Consider the following 21,594-nt stretch of genomic DNA (forward strand, 5'->3'; position numbering starts at 1 on the left):
TAAGTATTCAAGTTTATAAAATTATAATTTTTACAGTTTTATCAGTATATAGTTTGATATATATTATCTTAAAAAGTATATATAAGACTTAGATTCTATATTATTAGTTCTAGACAAATACATATAGTCTTCTTTTTTTTGTTTTTTTTGGTAAATGGTTACAGTGGAACCAAAGAAAGCAACAAACAAGAAAAAAGGCCAAAGGCCAACGACAACAAACGCCCTGCAACTTGCCAAAGCAGAGGCGCAAACCAACACCAGGAAACAGAACAACAAGGAAATTACTGCTAAACACTAGAAACAACCGAAAATTAACAGAAAATAACAGGAAATTAGATAGAATTATGACCATCTGCAGTGAACTGCTGCAGGAAATCATCAAAATTGGCCAAATCATGAACACCAAATTTGTTGTTACGATTTGCCCATTGAGCCACCGAGTGGGCCACACCATTGCAGGATCTAGGGATCCATTGAACCTCCCAGAGGTTCAGATTTCGAACAAGGTTGAAGAAGATAGCAATCTTGTCTTGAATGTTAAAATGGAGCTTGTGAATCTCTGCAGGTTTACTTTTCATAGCATTAACCGCATTCAATGAGTCACATTGGAAGATAATGTTCTTGTAGCCTTGATAGACAGCCACTGCAGCTCCTTCACAAATAGCAGCAACCTCCCTAGCCAGAGGGTCCAATTGGGTCGTGCGGAAGGTGAGGATGTGCCGAAACGAACCTGAGGCGTCTCTGAAGACCACAGCCCCTGCAGATTGAGAACGACCAATAGCAATATCAGTGTTGCATGCCAACCAACCATCCGAGGGGGGGGGTTCCAGGCAGATTGTAAAGAGGCATTTCTAGTTGGGTCAAGCTCACGAAGCCTAAGATTGACAAGGTTAATGGTGATGCCAATCGGAGTGGAATTCCCTTCATGGATGATTCGATTCCGCACCTTCCAAATGTTTTCGAATATTATTGCAGCGCCTCTGTAATATCCAGATTAAAATAGTATTTAATTTTTTTTTTTTTTTGGATATTAATTGAGCGAGGATAATTATCTTGTTTCTTTGTGTTGTTAGTGAGTTGATATTATTGCTTAGAGTAGTTGTACCAATTTTCTAGAGAGTTAAAGTTGTATTAACTACGAAAGTAAAATATTATGGTATTTTTTTACAGAGTAAGTAATCGTTTAATTAAAGCCCAATATGAAGGTCCATTAGGGTTTTATAATATATTTAGTGAGTTTAATTAATTAATGTTAAAAATTCGTAGGTTTGGATAAATTCGCAGGATTAAAAACTGTTTTACTAAAACGATCATATCTGGAGTTCTAGAGCTCGGATTGAGGTGATTTCAGTGGCGTTGGAAAGATAATTCAAAGATCTATCAATTATGTAGAAATAGATTTATCGTAATTTTAACTTTATTGGGGTCAAAATTAGGTTACAAAGTGACGACCTGTTAAGTTTAGTATAGAAACCCTAAGTTTTAAAATTTAAATTTAAAACTTATATCTAACAAATAAGATTTTTATTTAATTATTCTATTTAGAGTTAAATTAGCATCAGATTATAGGGGTTATTTTATTATTTTCTTTTATAGATTTAATTAGATTATAAAACCTAAATCTATCACATTCTTGATACGTAATATGCAGAGTCTCTAACCCTAAGAAAAATAAAACTCAATCTCAATCTCTTTCTTTCAGCCTGAATACAATTCTTAGAGAGGACACTCATAAAATCCTATATCCTACAAGTTATCCATCTCGCTACCTATCAAAGATTTATAATTTTCCTTCTTGTTTCATTCTCTTCGCCAAACAACACTCATGATTTTCATCAACATAACATTGAGATCATCATCACCATTCTAATAATTTGAGATTTCAAGATCTAGCACTGATTAAGAAGAGTCATCAAGAGGTAAGAGAGTTCTTCCACTTATTGTTGTGAACTTTTAGGTTAAACTATGAAATCTCGTTTTTATTTTTTTTCTGAAAATTATTGTCTTAGTAAAATAGTCATATCTCTCTCAATATTGATCCGTTTCCAGCGATTTTTATATCGTTAGAAAGCTTATTCGATGATCTAAAATTTTTATCATGAAACTATTCACCAGTTCGGTAATATTCTATGTCGAAAATTATCATCTTTCTGATGTTGTTGTAAATCGTTTTTTTCATATTCCCAGAAAAAGTACTTTCACTTAAAATACCATAACTCTCTCAGTTTTAATCCATTTTTAATGATCTTTATATCATTGGAAAGATAATGGAATTTTCTATAATTTTTATGAAGACAACTTTTACTGAATTAGTGTAGTTGTTGGTCAAAAATAGTAATCTTTCTGCTGTACTGTAAGAGTACGAATTTTAATATTAGGGCCTTGACCCATGTCTTATTATAGGTAGTAGTGACGAGATAACAACTCTTAAGCAGCGGGATTTGAGGTAAGGAAATTAGATAGTTTTCTATGTGTTTATCTGCATAAATTTAAATTCTTTATATATTGAAATATGCATGATTTATGATTTGTTATTATGAATATGTATATATGGTACTGAGAATGTGTGGTATGGACACAATATGAGTTTGTGAATTGATACATAGATTATGGTTGTATGACTTGTATATGTTGTATGTTGTATTTGTATGTTTCAGGTTGTATGTTGTATGATATATTTGTATGTTGCATGTTGTATGTTGTATGTTGTATGCTAACGTCTCAGGTAAAGTGGGGGACCATGGTGGGGTATGATACGGGATAAGGCCGTTGAATGTAGAGATACCCTACCCTGCATTTTACTGAGTCGTGTATGAGATTGTTATGGTGGGTATGATACAGTGATGTTACTGTTGAATATAGAGATACCCTATCCTATAACAATGGTAGGGCTGCATAGGCCCATGTTATTATATGGGCAGATTAGGCCCAGGATATTGTAGGGTCAGGCTAGGCCCGGGTTATGTAAGTAATGGCTATGATATGCCAATATTGTGATAATGTTATTATTATTTATAGTATTGATATGATTATGTTATGAGTATGATATTGGAGTTATGATCTCTGTATATGTGTACGGTGTGAACAAATAGTATAGACTTGTATGATAAAGGTTTCCATATGTACAGTTATTTGGTTATAGTTATAAAAGAGCATGTATGATATTGCTAAAACTTAATAAATACATTAATGGTATGTGTGATATTATATGGTATTGTTTGATAAGCATTTCCTTACTGAGTTTTTAGCTCACCCCCCTTACTTTCCCCCTACAGGTATTAGACAGGGACGTATGTATAGTGAGCGGTGGTCAGCTTCACAGTACGTATACTGTGAGCGGCTACGGGCGCACAAACGATCTAGAACGCCGGTGGTGCCTTAGTTTTATTTTAAGCAGTTGATAAATCTAACACAGTGGAAATGCATTATTTAAAATTATTTACTTACTGTATCTTGTTTTACAAATGAAGGATCCTTTTCTGTTGCATTTTGATTTTTTTTTAAAAATCCACTGTTGTATTTAAATTATTTTTTTTATCTTTTCAAATTATGCATGAAAATAATATTTTTGTAAAATAAGGCAAAATATTGGGGCGTTACAGTTGGTATCAGAGCCGATCGTCCGTTAGCCCGAAGGATACTCACGGTATACATACAGAAGACTGAAAAAGATCCCTCTCACTATTATGTAAGTGTTAGTTTTAATTTTCTTGGTATTGACATTAATAGTCTTATATGTGATACATATAATTAGAGCCTCATCTTAGGTGGTGCTTAGAGACATCAATAGTACCCTCTATCTCTTATGATTGATTACACTTTTTAGGAAGAAGATGTATAGGTTTATATTTCTTTATTGTCTTGAATTGAACTAGGAAGGACCGTGTTCCTTTCTTGAAAATTTAGAATAAATTATAATAGGAGTTCATAAGACTTTATTTGATAAATAGAATATTACTAGTTAAGCTTGACAACATTAAGTTTAGATATATTCATGGAATCTTCTCTCCCTATAATTGAACTCTTTTGTTTCTATTAAATTAACCTTTCTTGTAAGAGCTCACACATGAAACTAGAAGATCAGTTAGAATCAATGTGAAAGGAACGACCAATAGAGGTGGGGGCTAAGGATGTGTGTTCCGCTGACCCACAAATGGTTGATGTTCCAGAGAACCCAATAATAGTTAAGGCTAACGATCTAATAGAGGTATTGGAAGGACTACGAGCATGACTAAGACAATTTGTTGAAGAGTTTTCACAGGCTCAGCAAAATATCACCAACACTAGTAGTGGAACTTGAAGCACATAATGAAATGTACCAATAGCCAACTAAGTACCGACGCATATATTTTCACCTATCTATGAATGGTTGAAGAAGCGGTCTCTACACCTAGCCATAAATGGAAGCCCAACATATAGGAAGTAGGGATGACTTAGAATAGTAGACGCTATACTGCATCGGGACAGTATAATTTACGAAACCCTACTTATTAAGAAGGATGAAATAATAGATCCTTAAGGAGAAGGTACTATCTTGTTGGATATTCTATAAGTTACACACTCTTAAGTTAGATGGTAAGAAGTATGAGTACTGTATGCAAAGACATTGGAGATAAGTATGTTATAGAAATGAGTCAGGAGAGGACGATGCCATCATATAGAAAGGAGTGCGGTGTGCTGAATAGAATCCAAAATGAGAAGTTAGAAAGAGACATGATAAAATTACTAGAGGTAATAACTTATGAAGGTATCTTAAACACTAAGAGATAAGCAGAGCATCAACAAATATTAGATTACCGAAGGAAAGTTGTAAACTTTAAACTCAAGGTCATCTACTTGGTGGAGGAGATAACAGAGAAAAATGTGTATGGTTTCGACAGAGACATTTTCAAAGGAGAAAGACAAAAAAAGTCCAGGCACGGCTAACAATTTGGGTACAACATGAATGAGAGACAACTAAGAGGGTGACTACTCAGAATTGATCACAACTACACAACTAAGAGATTGTGGATGCAGCTTTGTGGCAGGTGTACAACAAACAACTATAGAGAGTAGATCGCAAATTCAAAACTTGAGAAAGAGGAGGAATTAGCATTCAAGGGTGACATCCCTAGATTCCAAATACTCACTGATACAACAACAATGGTGTGGAGTATAGCTCAATGAGAAAATGTTAGGAAAGCCTCACTTAGAGACAGGAGAAAAGTGAGACACAATTAGGACCAAAGTAACATATATTGAAGAATGTCATGGCATGTCAAGGACTATACAAGTTTTTGATAAGTGTTGGGATTAGAAAATACACTCATGCAACATAAAGGAACTCAAGGCACAACGTAAGCAAAGGATACTACAATCCAATTACGACTTATATTATGGGCAATAGTATAAGTATGTTGGAGTGTCATCTAATGAGAAACTAAGAGGAAAACTCACAAAGTTCAGCCCTGCTGAAAAGAGATGGTGTTTCTAGGTCCTATAATGCCCGAGAAGAAAATGACTATGGATTTGTCAAAAGCTAAAATTGTTAAAAGCAAAAAAAAAAAATATATTAGATATTTTTCTCAATCTAAAAAGCCAGTAATAGAGATCTTTGGAAGGACTCTCTCAAGCTGACAATAACTAACTTATTGCACACTACTAAGTCTTGTCCAATTGAAAGTGCAAAAGTTAGAAGAAGAAAAAAAAACAAGATAGGTATTGATAATTTGGTGGCGTTTGGATGTAAAATGAGACGCTTGAACGAATTATTGACTTGTGCTTAAAGGTAGTATGGGAAGTAAGAATAAAAAATTCCTGACTAAGGAATTATAAATAGTGAGTCTCCAGTAATAAATCAAATACAAGTAGGGGTATAGGAGGTATAATAGTGATGGACAGAGTAAGGTCTGTTCGGCATAGTTTGCAAATTATATATATAGTATCCTTACCCTGATAACTTGGATGATCAATACATTATGAGATTGGTATGGTTGACTTATTGTTAAAAGTCAACAAATAATAAATAGTTGGGCTACGATAAGCTATGGTAGGATTGAACTTATTTTAAAGGGGTTATTAGTGTGCTTTCTATGTTTTAATACATATATATTATAGTCTTAAGTAAATAATCAGTATTGGAATGTATGTTTAAGAGATTTGGAAGATTTAAAGGTGCAATTAAGAAGTTGAGATTTTTTTTTTTTTGGTGAATTAAAGAAGGCTACAATATATATAGGATATGAATATGGCTGGAATAATCAATGATATGATAAGTATGAAGTTATGTGATACCTCAGATGGCTGGTATATTAGAAGAAGCAATCATTGAACATAACTATCAGAATCTATCGGCATTACAGATTCAAAGTTCACCACTATAGCAAGATAATACCAAAGTAGATAAAAGTTAGTATAGAAAACTAGGTAATCTCATAATCAAGTCAACTTGATTGAAGGGGGTAATGGAGGACCAAGCACCATAGGAGAGATTAGCAAAGAAAATACAATATAGTGATACAAGAAAGAGACTACAAAAGGAACCGACAGTGGTTACCTAGGAAAATGGGAAGGCGTGACAAGTGCAATGAATACATGGATAAAGGATATCAAGAGGTGAATGTTAGACAAAAAGGTGGTCGAAATGGATCATTAAATATTTATATATAGAAGACCTTTTAAAGAGCTTAAATGTTTATTTCCAAGTGTCATGGAACAAGTGTCTATCGATGAGTGGGTAACACCTATGAAATTGAAAGAATGACATTGTAGCCTTATAGTAGAAAATCAAGTAGAGAAGTAAGATTTTTATAGGTAATAACATTCAACTAAAGAATGGGAATGATTAAAGACAAGTTTGCATAAGGTCTTCTACCCTACTCTTTGTGTTTGTTATTTTGTATTGTATAATGTGTTCTCAAGTGACATGTAAGGATGTTCATTTAGAGAATAATTAGTGTTACTTTAAATGGCATGTAAGGATGCTCATAGAAGAATAAATAGTTTCACTCTTAATGGCATGTAAGGATGATCATAAGAGAAAGAAAAATTTTTCATATATTACGAGCATGTGATTGCAAAACTTAGTATTTAAAGCATGTATATGTAAGTTATTATGATGGAGTACATTTTGATATTTAAGTAATGTATAGAGAAATAATAATACTTAATTAAGTTGTGTATATTTTATGTGTTATGGATTGACCGATAAGACATAGGTTAAATGCATGTTTATTGGGTCCATATATATGGTAGATAATGAGGTAATGCAGTAAGTGGTGAAAGACATGACGACTCAACACCCCGAGTGTTGGTAAGTTAAATTTCGAGGACGAAATTTCTTTTAAGGAGGGTAGAATGTAATATCCAGATTAAAATAGTATTTAATTTTTTTTTTTTTTTGGATATTAATTGAGCGAGGATAATTATCTTGTTTCTTTGTGTTGTTAGTGAGTTGATATTATTGCTTAGAGTAGTTGTACCAATTTTCTAGAGAGTTAAAGTTGTATTAACTACGAAAGTAAAATATTATGGTATTTTTTTACAGAGTAAGTAATCGTTTAATTAAAGCCCAATATGAAGGTCCATTAGGGTTTTATAATATATTTAGTGAGTTTAATTAATTAATGTTAAAAATTCGTAGGTTTGGATAAATTCGCAGGATTAAAAACTGTTTTACTAAAACGATCATATCTGGAGTTCTAGAGCTCGGATTGAGGTGATTTCAGTGGCGTTGGAAAGATAATTCAAAGATCTATCAATTATGTAGAAATAGATTTATCGTAATTTTAACTTTATTGGGGTCAAAATTAGGTTACAAAGTGACGACCTGTTAAGTTTAGTATAGAAACCCTAAGTTTTAAAATTTAAATTTAAAACTTATATCTAACAAATAAGATTTTTATTTAATTATTCTATTTAGAGTTAAATTAGCATCAGATTATAGGGGTTATTTTATTATTTTCTTTTATAGATTTAATTAGATTATAAAACCTAAATCTATCACATTCTTGATACGTAATATGCAGAGTCTCTAACCCTAAGAAAAATAAAACTCAATCTCAATCTCTTTCTTTTAGCCTGAATACAATTCTTAGAGAGGACACTCATAAAATCCTATATCCTACAAGTTATCCATCTCGCTACCTATCAAAGATTTATAATTTTCCTTCTTGTTTCATTCTCTTCGCCAAACAACACTCATGATTTTCATCAACATAACATTGAGATCATCATCACCATTCTAATAATTTGAGATTTCAAGATCTAGCACTGATTAAGAAGAGTCATCAAGAGGTAAGAGAGTTCTTCCACTTATTGTTGTGAACTTTTAGGTTAAACTATGAAATCTCGTTTTTATTTTTTTTCTGAAAATTATTGTCTTAGTAAAATAGTCATATCTCTCTCAATATTGATCCGTTTCCAGCGATTTTTATATCGTTAGAAAGCTTATTCGATGATCTAAAATTTTTATCAAGAAACTATTCACCAGTTCGGTGATATTCTATGTCGAAAATTATCATCTTTCTGATGTTGTTGTAAATCGTTTTTTTCATATTCCCAGAAAAAGTACTTTCACTTAAAATACCATAACTCTCTCAGTTTTAATCCATTTTTAATGATCTTTATATCATTGGAAAGATAATGGAATTTTCTATAATTTTTATGAAGACAACTTTTACTGAATTAGTGTAGTTGTTGGTCAAAAATAGTAATCTTTCTGCTGTACTGTAAGAGTACGAATTTTAATATTAGGGCCTTGACCCATGTCTTATTATAGGTAGTAGTGACGAGATAACAACTCTTAAGCAGCGGGATTTGAGGTAAGGAAATTAGATAGTTTTCTATGTGTTTATCTGCATAAATTTAAATTCTTTATATATTGAAATATGATTTATGATTTGTTATTATGAATATGTATATATGGTACTGAGAATGTGTGGTATGGACACAATATGAGTTTGTGAATTGATACATAGATTATGGTTGTATGACTTGTATATGTTGTATGTTGTATTTGTATGTTTCAGGTTGTATGTTGTATGATATATTTGTATGTTGCATGTTGTATGTTGTATGTTGTATGCTAACGTCTCAGGTAAAGTGGGGGACCATGGTGGGGTATGATACGGGATAAGGCCGTTGAATGTAGAGATACCCTACCCTGCATTTTACTGAGTCGTGTATGAGATTGTTATGGTGGGTATGATACAGTGATGTTACTGTTGAATATAGAGATACCCTATCCTATAACAATGGTAGGGCTGCATAGGCCCATGTTATTATATGGGCAGATTAGGCCCAGGATATTGTAGGGTCAGGCTAGGCCCGGGTTATGTAAGTAATGGCTATGATATGCCAATATTGTGATAATGTTATTATTATTTATAGTATTGATATGATTATGTTATGAGTATGATATTGGAGTTATGATCTCTGTATATGTGTACGGTGTGAACAAATAGTATAGACTTGTATGATAAAGGTTTCCATATGTACAGTTATTTGGTTATAATTATAAAAGAGCATGTATGATATTGCTAAAACTTAATAAATACATTAATGGTATGTGTGATATTATATGGTATTGTTTGATAAGCATTTCCTTACTGAGTTTTTAGCTCACCCCCCTTACTTTCCCCCTACAGGTATTAGACAGGGAAGTATGTATAGTGAGCAGGGTCAGTTCTGGTACGTATACTGTGAGCGGCTACGGGCGCACAAACGATCTAGAACGCCGGTGGTGCCTTAGTTTTATTTTAAGCAGTTGATAAATCTAACACAGTGGAAATGCATTATTTAAAATTATTTACTTACTGTATCTTGTTTTACAAATGAAGGATCCTTTTCTGTTGCATTTTGATTTTTTTTTTAAAATCCACTGTTGTATTTAAATTATTTTTTTTATCTTTTCAAATTATGCATGAAAATAATATTTTTGTAAAATAAGGCAAAATATTGGGGCGTTACAGCCTCCCAAGAGCTGGTTAAAGTCAAGGGTGGCCGGCCTGTTATTCGATTCCCTGAACCAATCTAGCCATTCGACCCAATTACTAGTCAAATGAATATTGGTCCTAAAGCTCCAAATACACCCAAACCACACAGCCTTTGCATAAGTGCAGTCCCAAAAGAGGTGCAGACTACTCTCAATTGAAGATGAACAGAGTGGGCATAGCATGTCCATCATGGGAATGGAATAACCAATTCTTTCCCTAGTGGGGAGGCAATTGGAGAGTATCCTCCACCAAAACATCTTCAGCCTGCTGTGTATCTTCGCTCCCCAAATATATCTCCAATGTCTATCCCATTCCAGGTTTCGGCCAATGTTCTTTAATAATTTATAAGCAGAATTAACTGAGAAATTACCACTTGGATCAGGCAACCAGAGCCAGGAGTCATTTGTCATACAAGTAGGAAGATTAATGTTGAGAATTCTTTGGGCGTCTTCAACCCGAAACCAGTTCCGGATCAAATCCTCATCCCACTGTCCATCCGAAATGAAGTTACTGACCAAGCTTATGCCCTCCGAAGAGTCAACGCAAGGTGTCGGTTGTCGAGGATTCCCAGGCACCCACGGGTCAAACCAAATGGACGTAGAATTCCCATTACCTATTTTTCTGCAGATGCCCTGCTGCAAAGCTTCCCGAGTGCGCATAATCGCTTTCCACAAGATAGTGTCGGAGGTCTTTGCCTCTATTTCCAGGAAGTTTTGATTTTTACCATACTTATCATTCATAAGTTGCCTCCATAGGCATTCATCTTCAGTAAGAAATTTCCACGCCCACTTCATGAGAAAAGCCTTGTTCATAGTCTCAGTACTACGAAACCCCAGTCCCCCCACAGTCTTCGGTTTACAGAGGCGTTCCCAGGCGATGGTATGGAGCTTCCGTTTCTCCTCAGTATCTCCCCACCAAAAATCCCTCAGAAGTTTGTCAATTTTATTGGCTGTTGATGTAAGAATAACATCCGAAGAAGCAACATAGTTCGATAAGCTCGAGCCAACAGACTTGATCAGACACATCTTCCCGGCGCTTGACAAGAGTTTAACTTTCCATCCCTGAATCCGCTGGATAACCCTATCCACAAGGTGTTGAGTGTCTTCTGATCTCTTAGTTGATCTAAACAGAGGGAGGCCTAGATAAGAAGCCTTTCTATTCATTCTCTTCATACCCAGTGTTTGCGCAATAGCTTGAGCCTTTCTACCCGACACTCCTCTTGAGAAGAAGACGGATGATTTTGGGAAGCTAATTGATTGGCCAGAACATTGACAATAGGAGTTTAGGCAATCAAGTAGCGTCCTTGCTTCCCGGACTGAAGCCTCACCAAAAAGAATAATATCATCTGCGAACATCAGGTGCGTTATCGGGGTGCCATTACGACCCAATTTGAAACCTTTGAGCAGGCCTTGGTTCTCTTTACTGAGGAGGAGGCGTAATAGAGTTTCAGCAGCGACAATGTATAGGGAGGGAGACAACGGGTCACCTTGTCTAAGCCCCCTCTCCGGCGAAAACTTTCCCACCAAGAAGCAGCTTGATTTCGGCAACCGAGATACATGTCTCAATCCATTTAGTAAAAGGGTGGATAAAGCCAATTTGGTGTAAAACTGAAATAACAAACTCCCAATCCAATTTATCGTAAGCCTTCTCCAAGTCCAATTTGATAAGCATATACCCACGCTTGCCTCTCTTCTTACCCATTGAATGAACTATTTCTCTTGCGATCATAGTATTTTAATCGATATGTCTTCCCTTCACAAAGGCAGCTTAATTAGGGGATACAATTTTTGGGAGAAGGTATCTCATCCTTGATGCGATGATCTTAGATATTATCTTGTAGGCTACATTGCATAAGGCAATTGGGCGATAATCATTGACTATTGATGGAGACTCCTTTTTCGGAAGTAGGACTAAAGAAGTATCATTTATGAACTTAGGAAGTTCTAGGTGTGTGAAGAAATGCATGACCATCTCAATAAGGTCCTCTTTGACAGTGTCCCAATGGTGGAGATAAAAGCTTGGCGGGAGTCCATCAGGACCCGGAGCCTTGTCCTTCCTCATACTCTTTATGGCTGCAATGACCTCATCCTCCATCGGTATTGCATTAAGGAGAGCATTATCTTGATCAGAGATGATTTTATCAAATAAGCCGTCAGCCAGAAGAGTCAGGCCATGTATGTTTTTGCTAAATACATATAGTCTTAGTTACTTATAAATTTTTTTTTAATAAATTTAAAATATAATATATACGGACAAAATTGAAGAAAAAATATAATTTTAAAAATATATTAAATAGTTATGCTACTGTTAAAAATCATTAAATTTATCCACGTACAAATTCAATTAAAACTTTGGGTATATATATATACTACAATTTACTCTTACTATTAATAATCGAGTTATTCTTGACTGATGGGCTATTTTGTTGGCCGTTACAATTTCTTTTAAAATTATAAAAATATCTATATATAGTTTTCTATTATAGTTCTTCTTCTTTCTTCTAAGGAATTTTCATTTTGTGTTCCAATTTCCAATTTTTCTTCATATATATACATATATAGTTATATAATAAGGGCATTGATTATATTTATACATATATATATATTAAAATAGATAATGATCATTAATATGAAAGAGAGAAAAAACTATATATTATGAGTTTATATAATTATTATTAATAATAAAGCTCATCATCACACGCAAACGAACACTGTTTACTTTATTACACAATATCATATGCATGCACCACCAAACCACAAGCTTCATCTCTATCATCAATAACTGAAAAAAGAAAAGATCATGAGATTAGTTAGAACACACAAATCTATACTTTGAACATATGTATATATTACATATATAAGATATTTGTTTTTTTTTTTTTTAAATTCTTATGTAAATTTGTTAGTAGGGAAAATTTTTATATAGTAATTTTGTTTCCTATATACAAATTTTTGAGCGAAAAAAATTCTAATGTAGTAATTTTGTTGCAATGTTAGTCCATTTTTCGTTAGCATTAATTTACATGAACTAAATGTTGCAGCAAATGTGTAAATGTTGAGATAAGGATTTTTGCCACAAAAAAAATTAGGGAATTAAATTATTTTATATACTATTTTTTAATTTTTTTTTTTTACATTTACAATTTAGGTTGCTTTGGTGATGTCTTAGGTAGTTTTTATGTGAATTGTTATATGAATTTCGGTTGTTCCATTAATTGCTAGAGGATTTTTATGTGAAATTCCGTAAAAATACAAAAAATAACTATTGCAAAGTATAAAAATGAAAAAACTTCCGAAATTTATAGAAGAATTTATTAAGTGTGACATAATAAACTACATACAAATTTTTACCATAATATATTTATTTTTGTGATTATATAATTAACGCTATAAGTTAATTAATTGAAAAATGTTAAAAGGTACCAGTAATGTCTAACACATTCCTATGTGTTATTATCGTTATTGGTCAAATTAAATATCGGTCCCATATAGTTTAATATAATAATTTTTAGAGTATTACTAGCCAATCGCAATGTGATATGTTTAGAGGTACTAAACACCACTGAAACCAATAACAATGCTCTAATTAATTAGTGGGGTAGCTAATGAATTAATTATATGGTAACTTATAATTAAGCACACTCAACTAATTTCAGTTTGTGAACTAATGATATAGAATTAATTAAGTAAAAGAAATATTAATAATTAATTAAGGAGTGAGTGATGTGTGTACGTACATATTATAGTTTTTTGTTGGAATATTGATGTGAGTGTTCCTTCTCCATCTGCTCAAATAAGGTTCCGTCATAAACTCCTCTAACTTTATCCTTGTGAAGCAAACCGTTCTTATCCTTTGCTAACAAATATAGTATCTTCCATTCTGAAAAGGCACCAATCCTATACAATATATAACAACTTTTTTAATATAATACATAATAAATTAAGGGTGATTCTACAATGCACCCCTTAAAAGGGATGTACTGATGCACCATTAACTTGTTTCGGCATCCAGAAGAATTTTTTAGTCTAATTTTTTTTTTTTATATTCATGTACGTTATAGCTATTTAAAATAACCTATAAAATTTTGAGAAATTTAGAATAATTTATAATATAGAAAATAATGTTCAAACAGTCTATTTTAAACGCGTATAAAATAAAATAGTCACGCGTGCAACACACTGTTTGAACGTATTTTTTTGGCGTGTTAAGTTTTTCCAAATTTCTTAAAATTTTGGAGGATGTCTTAAATAACTATAACGTACATGACCATGAGAAAAAATTTGACTAAAAAATTATTTTGGGTGCTAAAATAGATAAGGGTGGATCAATGTATCCATTTTAAGGGGGTGCATTCCATAAATTAATATATATATGGGAGAAATTATAAATATGATATTAAATTTAAAACAATATGTTTGATCAAAAGTTACGTAAATATTATTTTAAATTTTATATTTTGTAAAAATTATTAGTTGAATTTTCAGATAATTTAAATTTTGTATTTTTTTAAAATGGTAAAAAATTGACCATGAATCTATTTAATACTATTCTAAAAAATACAAGAATAAATGATCTAATTAATAATTTTTATAAAGTACAAAATTTAAAATGATATTTATAGGAAAAATAAAGAGTGATATATATATATATGAATTTATAAATTAATAATATTAAAGAAGAGAATAAGTAATAAACAATGATTATTACCATCCAGGATAATCTTTGGGGAGTCTATTAGTGTGTAGCATCTCATCCAGTTCTTTTGATGTCAATGCCTCTGGATTTGTCTTTGCATGTTTTTTGAAAATCTCTTCAAATTTCTCACCAACAAACCTAATTAATTAATCAATAATAATTATAAATATAATTAAACACACAATTAATCCATGATCAAATGATGATCATATGTCAATTTTATGGTACTCTCAACCATAAAAACAAAACTTTTCTATAATTATTCGATTCCAAAAGTCGTTCACATTATCATCTATTATATTTTTATTAATTCTTAATAAAGATGATTTACTATCTTCTTGTTTTTTAAAATAATTTAATTATATGCCTATGAGTTATATTTATGTATTAATTATTGCAATAAAAATGACAAATTTAACAATTTCAAGTTATTTAAAATTCAATTTATTAATATATTAAACATACAAATATTATTTCTCAAAATAAACATACAGATTGTTATTTATGTATTTATTTTTTACTAGACTCTCAAACTAACTAAACTACATTATCATCACGTTAATATTATATCAACAAATTATTTAAAAAAAATAAGCAAAATACAACTGCAATTGAAGATATTTGCATCAATTTTTGTAATTAAGGGAGAATTTTTACAACATAATTTTTTTTAAGAGCATAATTTTATAAAGATTATAATTCCACAGAATAAATTCTATTTATTTATTGAATTATATAAATGAAATAATAAGTTGTAAATATATATATATATATGTATATATACCTTCCCTGAGTATCGTAGGTACCAGAGTCACTTCCATGTTTACCCAAGTGTATGTTTTTTATCTCTATTGGAAAAAGTGGATGAATAAATTTTCCCTATCACACCAACACAAAACATTAATTTTTAATTTAAAAGTTAATAATTTCTACTCAAATAATTCATTATATATAATTCTGATATACAAATTACAGATTATAATATAACCATAACTTTTTATCACACAAATATTTCTCAAAAAAGAAAAGTAAAAAAGTAGAATAATAACATACATTGAGTACACGTTAAGAAAAGGTATTGCCAAAATTAATAAAATTTCAAGATGTCATTATTTTTTTTTTTTGGGCTAATTATTAATTATAATTAAAAAAGAATTAAGAAAAACATACTGGTCGAGTTTTAGAACTGAGACCAACATTGATGAAGATTGCAGCTACTGTTGACAAAGCAATTCCACACCCAATTGCTCGACACCCTATCAAAAAATATTAAATATATAATTTTTTAAAAAAAAAAATTAAAAAAAAATAAGGGTTTATAAATTTATAATATTATATATATAAATAAAATAAAGAAAAATAATTATGGTAATTAGTACCTTGGAAAGTCTCCCAAGGATAAATAATTCCATCATGGTTTCGATCAAAGAATGCAGCATGTTTTTGCAGAACAAATTCTTGACTTGGTATAAATTTTCCATCAACAACTTGATGATCATGATCTGCATTTATAAAACATTTATATATTTCAATATAGATATTAAAAAATAAAATAAAATAATAAAAATTAAACATTTTTATTTGGGTAGGAAGAAAAAGAAATTGTAGAGACAAACCCTCTTGGATGGAATTGTTGTTGCTAATTAGAGATGAGGAGGAAGCCATATATTTTATAAATATATATATATTTAGGTATAAATTCTATGAAAGGAAAAATGAAGAAGATGATGGAATAGAGTGGAAGGTTTATTTATGGATTGGATTGATTTAATGTGCAAAGGGTATTCTATTATAAGATGCTTTTATAAAGGCCACTAATTAAAAGTGCATAGCTATATGCTTTATGTGAAACACATTTTTCAACAATTTAACCACTTTTGTCACCACAACTTAACTTAACTAAGATTGTACTTAATAGAAGATGTAAAAATTGTATTATATTTAGTACGAAAAATTATTATTTGTTGATATATTTGTATCAATATTTTTATACTGTACTCCAATACAAAATAATAAAATTTTGATACAAAATTTAATTTTTAATCAATATTTTTATTAAAATATAAAATAATAAGAGTAATTTGTGGTATAAATGCTTAAATTTAACTCCCGAATATAAATAAATATTTAAGTTTAATTTTTAGTGGTAATAATACCTAAATTATATTTTTGGAATTCCGTAGGTAACTAGCCGTTAAATGTCAAATCATCATCCACATGTCATTTTCTTATTGGTATATTTAATTAAACTATTTTTTTTAGAAAAAATAAAAAATTTAATAACATGGACCAATCAGGGATTATCACATGACAATGACAATTTATTTAACACTTAACCGTCAGGTGCCTACAAAAGTTTCAGAAATATAGCTTAAGTATTATTACCGTCGAAAATTAAACTTAGGTATTTATTTGTAACTGAGAGTTAAAATTAAATATTTATACCACAAATTACTCAAATAATAATAATAATTTATTATTAATTTTATTATGTACAACAATAAAAGAATAAATGTAATAGATTTGTTATGTAATGCTAAAGCTAAATATAATGATCAAAATAACATAAATGTAAATAAAAAGTAGCTAGTGCATTTAGACTATCTCCAATAAAAAATGTAAAAGTTGAGTTATATTTGGTACAAAAAAGTAATTTTGTGATATTTTTACATCAATTTTTACTATTTTATTCCATTGCATATTGTAAATCTTGATCCAAAAATTAATATATGTGATTTAATACTCATTTAATAATTTATTAAAACATGTAAAATAATAATAATGTAAAAGTAAATATAAAATTTAATAATAATAATACAAGTCGTCATTTAATGTAAATGATCATGTTAACTAAATTTAATAATAAAATATTTAAAATGGCATAATGGTAAAAATAAAAGCATAACATTTATTGTGATACAAATTTTGCATCATACTATATTGTGATTTAAATTTGGATCACTTTTTGTTATGTTACATATTTGCATTACAATTTGGCACACAATTGGAGTACTATTGGAGTAAACTTTTAACAAAGTGAGCTATATTTTGCATTTCCATCACTTATTTACATCTCCATTGGAGATCGCTCTTATAGTGATGCAAATTTTGCATCATCTTTTAGCACACCCTTAAAGTTCATTTTTTTTTTTGTTTTGTTAAGATCATGTTCAATGGAAGATCTAAAATTTGTGTTAAATTTGTCATAAAAATTGAGTTTGTGTGTATATATATTGTTTACCCAAATTTTGACGACGATGACGTGTCAAAAATAGCACCACGTGGCACAAAAATACCGGGACTAAATTAATGAAGAAGGAGTAAAGTCATGACTGTTGAGATGCCCACTTAATTTGGGTGGTTGTTCTTCCCCCCTAACTTGGGTTTAAGGAGGGACCCCCCCCCTCCCCCTCCCCCCAAACTTGGGTTTAAGGGGGGGGGGGGGGGGGGGGGGGGGGCACCCCCCAACTTGGGTTTAAGGGGGAACCCCCCCCTCTCAAGCTGGGTCTTGGGGGGTCACCTAACCATGATGGTGCTCCTTCAAATGTTCAAATCCCGCGAAAGGCTAAAAGACAGTTGTCAACCCACGAAAGTAGCATGATGTTATCCTAAATATCAGACTCTAACTGCCTCCGAAAATCAAGGAGACGGTTGAGATGGCTCCGCATTGGTCGCGTCTCCTGAAGCGAGAAGCACCGACGCCCCTCCACTATATAAGGGGTCACCCATGACCTGGGAGAGTGATCCGCGATCTGAAACACTTAGAAAAATAAACACTTCTCATTCTTTGCAATCAAGAGCCTCTTCTTGACTATTGCATCTTAGATCAATAAAACTCAAGGGGAGTAGGCTATTACCGACATCCGGGGCCGAACCTCTTTAAATTCCGGTGTCTTTTATTTACATTTATTGCGAATTCTGATGTTATTAACTTCATTTATTATTGTGATTTTGGTTTAAATCTCATTTATTACGACTCCACGTCGGTTGGCTAAAAATCCAGTCAACATTTTGGTGCTTTCATAGAGAGCTTTAGCCAAAATCTTTAAGTTTTTCACCGAAAAAAATGGTGTTAACCCGAAGATCTCAAAAATACTGTGTTTTTATAAAACACCAGTAAAACACAAAGCAACAACTCAAAACAACAGTAGAACACCAGTAAAACCCTAGAAGAACACCAGTGAAAACTTAACACAGTATACTGCAGTATGAAACTTATAAAAAAACACAGTAAAAAAGTAAAAAAAAAATACCGTCTGACAGTATTTTTGTAAAAAAATAGCAAAACTTGATATACCATGTAAATTTCCCTAAGTATATTCCATCTAATTAAATCTAAAATATATTTTCAGAAAACGTATCATATTTTTCATTAAAAAAAAATACTAAATTAATCATATCACATTTTTCAGTTATCTATTCTGATATCAATTGATATTTAGCAACACTTTTAATATACAAACATACTATGAAATTAATTAATATAATACAATAATGCCTTGGATAATAAGGACTTATATACATGTAAATAATAAAATTAATTATTTTTTTCAAAAATAAAAAAATCATTAATTAATGTAATCAATATTAGAATATTTTTATTTATGGAAATTATTTTCTAATTAAGGAAATGATTTTCTATTTAAGGAAATAAATAAATAATTGATTTTCTGATAAATGAATATTTTATATTCATTGAATCTGAACAAAATCAATTATGTAATATTCTATATATGGTCAGATTTCTATATTCATTACCTGATTTGATTTCCTGAATTAATTGTCAAAATATTCTGACAATTAATGTGGCACAGATACTGATGGAGTATCTCACCTATAAATATAGGGTCTCGGTCCCCGAGCTCCTCACTCATTCTGAATCCATTCAGCAAATTCCATCTAAAGAGAGTTGAGAGAGCGAGGAAGCCCGAACTCCAATACTGAAGCTATCGCAGGGATTGAAGCTCAAAGATCAATGGCTGGAGGTACATCGATCCTTTCATTGCATATATTATAGATATGATTGCGCTTATTTTCCGCATTTCATATCATTGTATATGCTATATTACATACACTATATATATAGTCTAACAGTTGGTATCAGAGCGGATTTATCTCTGCCTTGATTTTATTTGAGTTTCATATATATATATACATACATATACTGTTCATATATATACATATTTGTTTCGGTTCTGTATATATATATTTATATTCATACCATTTATATTATATATACATTTTAATCAGTATATACATATATATATCTTTTATTGTTCATATATACATATATATTATATACTCATACATTCATACTCGTACGTGTATATATATATATTTTATATGTATATATGTTTATATATATATATCGTATATTATATATATGTTTTGTCACATAATAATAATCACAATATTCATTTTTTATTATGTGATATATACATGCGTATATATAATCACGATCGGTCCATGGTTTTGTTTTTTCCTTTTTTCATTTTTCGGTTTATTTTGAATTCTATATACATTACTATATTCGTATAGTATTATAGATCGATCTAAGCATTGAAAATCCATTGAAAAACTTAAAGATGGAAAAAATTTTCAGTTAAAACTTTTTCGGACCCGATTAGTTTCGTGATATTAAAGTATATATTTTTTCGTGTTTTCGTGCATAAAATCTATGTGGATCTCTTTATTATTTGATTTAGAACATTTTAGATTTGAAAACACGCAATTTGGTCGTCGGAAACGCAATTTCCGATCGGGTTTGGGTCGGGTTCGACGGACCCGCGTGCAGAAAAACGGGTCAAAATCGACCCGGTTTGGCTGAAGAAGACGACGCAAACGACATGTCGTTTTCCAAAAAACGACGTGTCGTTTGCCCAAAACGACGTGTCGTTTGTCAAAAACGACGTGTCGTTTGAAAGCCTACATTTAGTTGTCGTTGTAGAAAAACGACATGTTGTTTTTCACATTGTGGAAAACGACATGTCGTTTTCCGTCTTCTGAGGCAGCCTTCTCATGAATGAAACGACATGTCGTTTTTACCTTAGGGAAAACGACACGTCGTTTTTATACGTTTTCTGCACACTTTAGAATATAAAAAACGACATGTCGTTTTTGCCTTTTGCAAAAACGACATGTCGTTTGGCAGTATGGATTTTTCAAAAAAAAAAAAAAAAAGGAAAAATTCCGAATTTTTGATAAATTTTTTATTTATTTGGAATATTAATTATTTTCCTATTTTGTGTGTTAATTTAGTCAATAAATTGCATTTAGTTAATTTTCCATTTTTGTTTAATACATATATATAGTATAAATTGAAAATGGAAATTTGTTTAAATTTGGTAATTTATTACATGATTTATTTAGGCATGTAAAAATTGTGCTAATTTGTGCATTTAATTATATATTACCAAATTTATGCAATTTATTGTCTAAATTAATTTTGAAAAATCTGCCATTAATTTCATTTTAAGGAATTAGCATTTAATTAATAATCATACATTAATTGTATTATTTTGTATTTATTTGACAAATTTATGTTTAATGCAATTAATTTGGATTTGTATGATTTAAATGCTATACATAAATTCCTTTTATAGTGCTAGATATATTTAGAAATATTCAAACATTAAGATAGGTTGAATATTTTATTTAGCAATTAAGTTTCATAAAACTTCATAAAATTATTCATAAAATATTCATAAAACTTTATAAAATGAATAAAATATGAATAAAACGTAAGTAGTTTTGTGGTTTGACATAAGAAAACATGAACCTGGGACAAATGCTCATATCTAGAACGGTTTTTAATGATCTTCGGACGACCACACTAGGAGCAGTAATCTCAGTGATTGTCTATTATGTTAATAACGAAATTACTTTTAGGTAGAGCCCAATACCTAATGTCTAAAGTGAAAATATA

General features: G+C 30.9%; 2 protein-coding genes across 3 annotated transcripts; both read right to left on the reverse strand.

The window, feature by feature from the left end:
- Nucleotides 1–332: 332 nt before the first annotated feature.
- Nucleotides 333–12,068, reverse strand: LOC115712590 (uncharacterized). The gene is made up of 3 exons (XM_030640891.2): nucleotides 11,820–12,068; nucleotides 9,949–11,581; nucleotides 333–757 (listed from the first exon to the last, which is right to left on the reverse strand). Exons 1-3 carry the CDS (start codon nucleotides 12,066–12,068, stop codon nucleotides 333–335), a joined length of 2,307 nt encoding a protein of 768 aa, XP_030496751.2.
- A 539-nt stretch (nucleotides 12,069–12,607) lies between these two features.
- LOC115712198 (probable peroxygenase 4) lies at nucleotides 12,608–16,517 on the reverse strand. Of its 2 annotated transcripts, none has more exons than XM_030640448.2 (7): nucleotides 16,286–16,517; nucleotides 16,049–16,171; nucleotides 15,840–15,925; nucleotides 15,454–15,548; nucleotides 14,682–14,807; nucleotides 13,711–13,888; nucleotides 12,608–12,755 (listed from the first exon to the last, which is right to left on the reverse strand). In XM_030640448.2, the coding sequence occupies exons 1-6, from the start codon at nucleotides 16,332–16,334 to the stop codon at nucleotides 13,714–13,716; spliced, it is 654 nt and encodes a 217-aa protein (XP_030496308.2). In that variant the 5' UTR covers nucleotides 16,335–16,517; the 3' UTR covers nucleotides 12,608–12,755; nucleotides 13,711–13,713. The 2 variants fall into 2 exon arrangements, with proteins under 2 accessions (XP_030496308.2, XP_030496310.2); XM_030640450.2 differs by having other exon boundaries at nucleotides 13,711–13,870; nucleotides 16,286–16,496.
- Between the last annotated feature and the right edge of the window lie 5,077 nt (nucleotides 16,518–21,594).

The sequence above is a fragment of the Cannabis sativa genome, chromosome 4 (assembly GCF_029168945.1).
Source record: "Cannabis sativa cultivar Pink pepper isolate KNU-18-1 chromosome 4, ASM2916894v1, whole genome shotgun sequence".
Taxonomy (NCBI): domain Eukaryota; kingdom Viridiplantae; phylum Streptophyta; class Magnoliopsida; order Rosales; family Cannabaceae; genus Cannabis; species Cannabis sativa.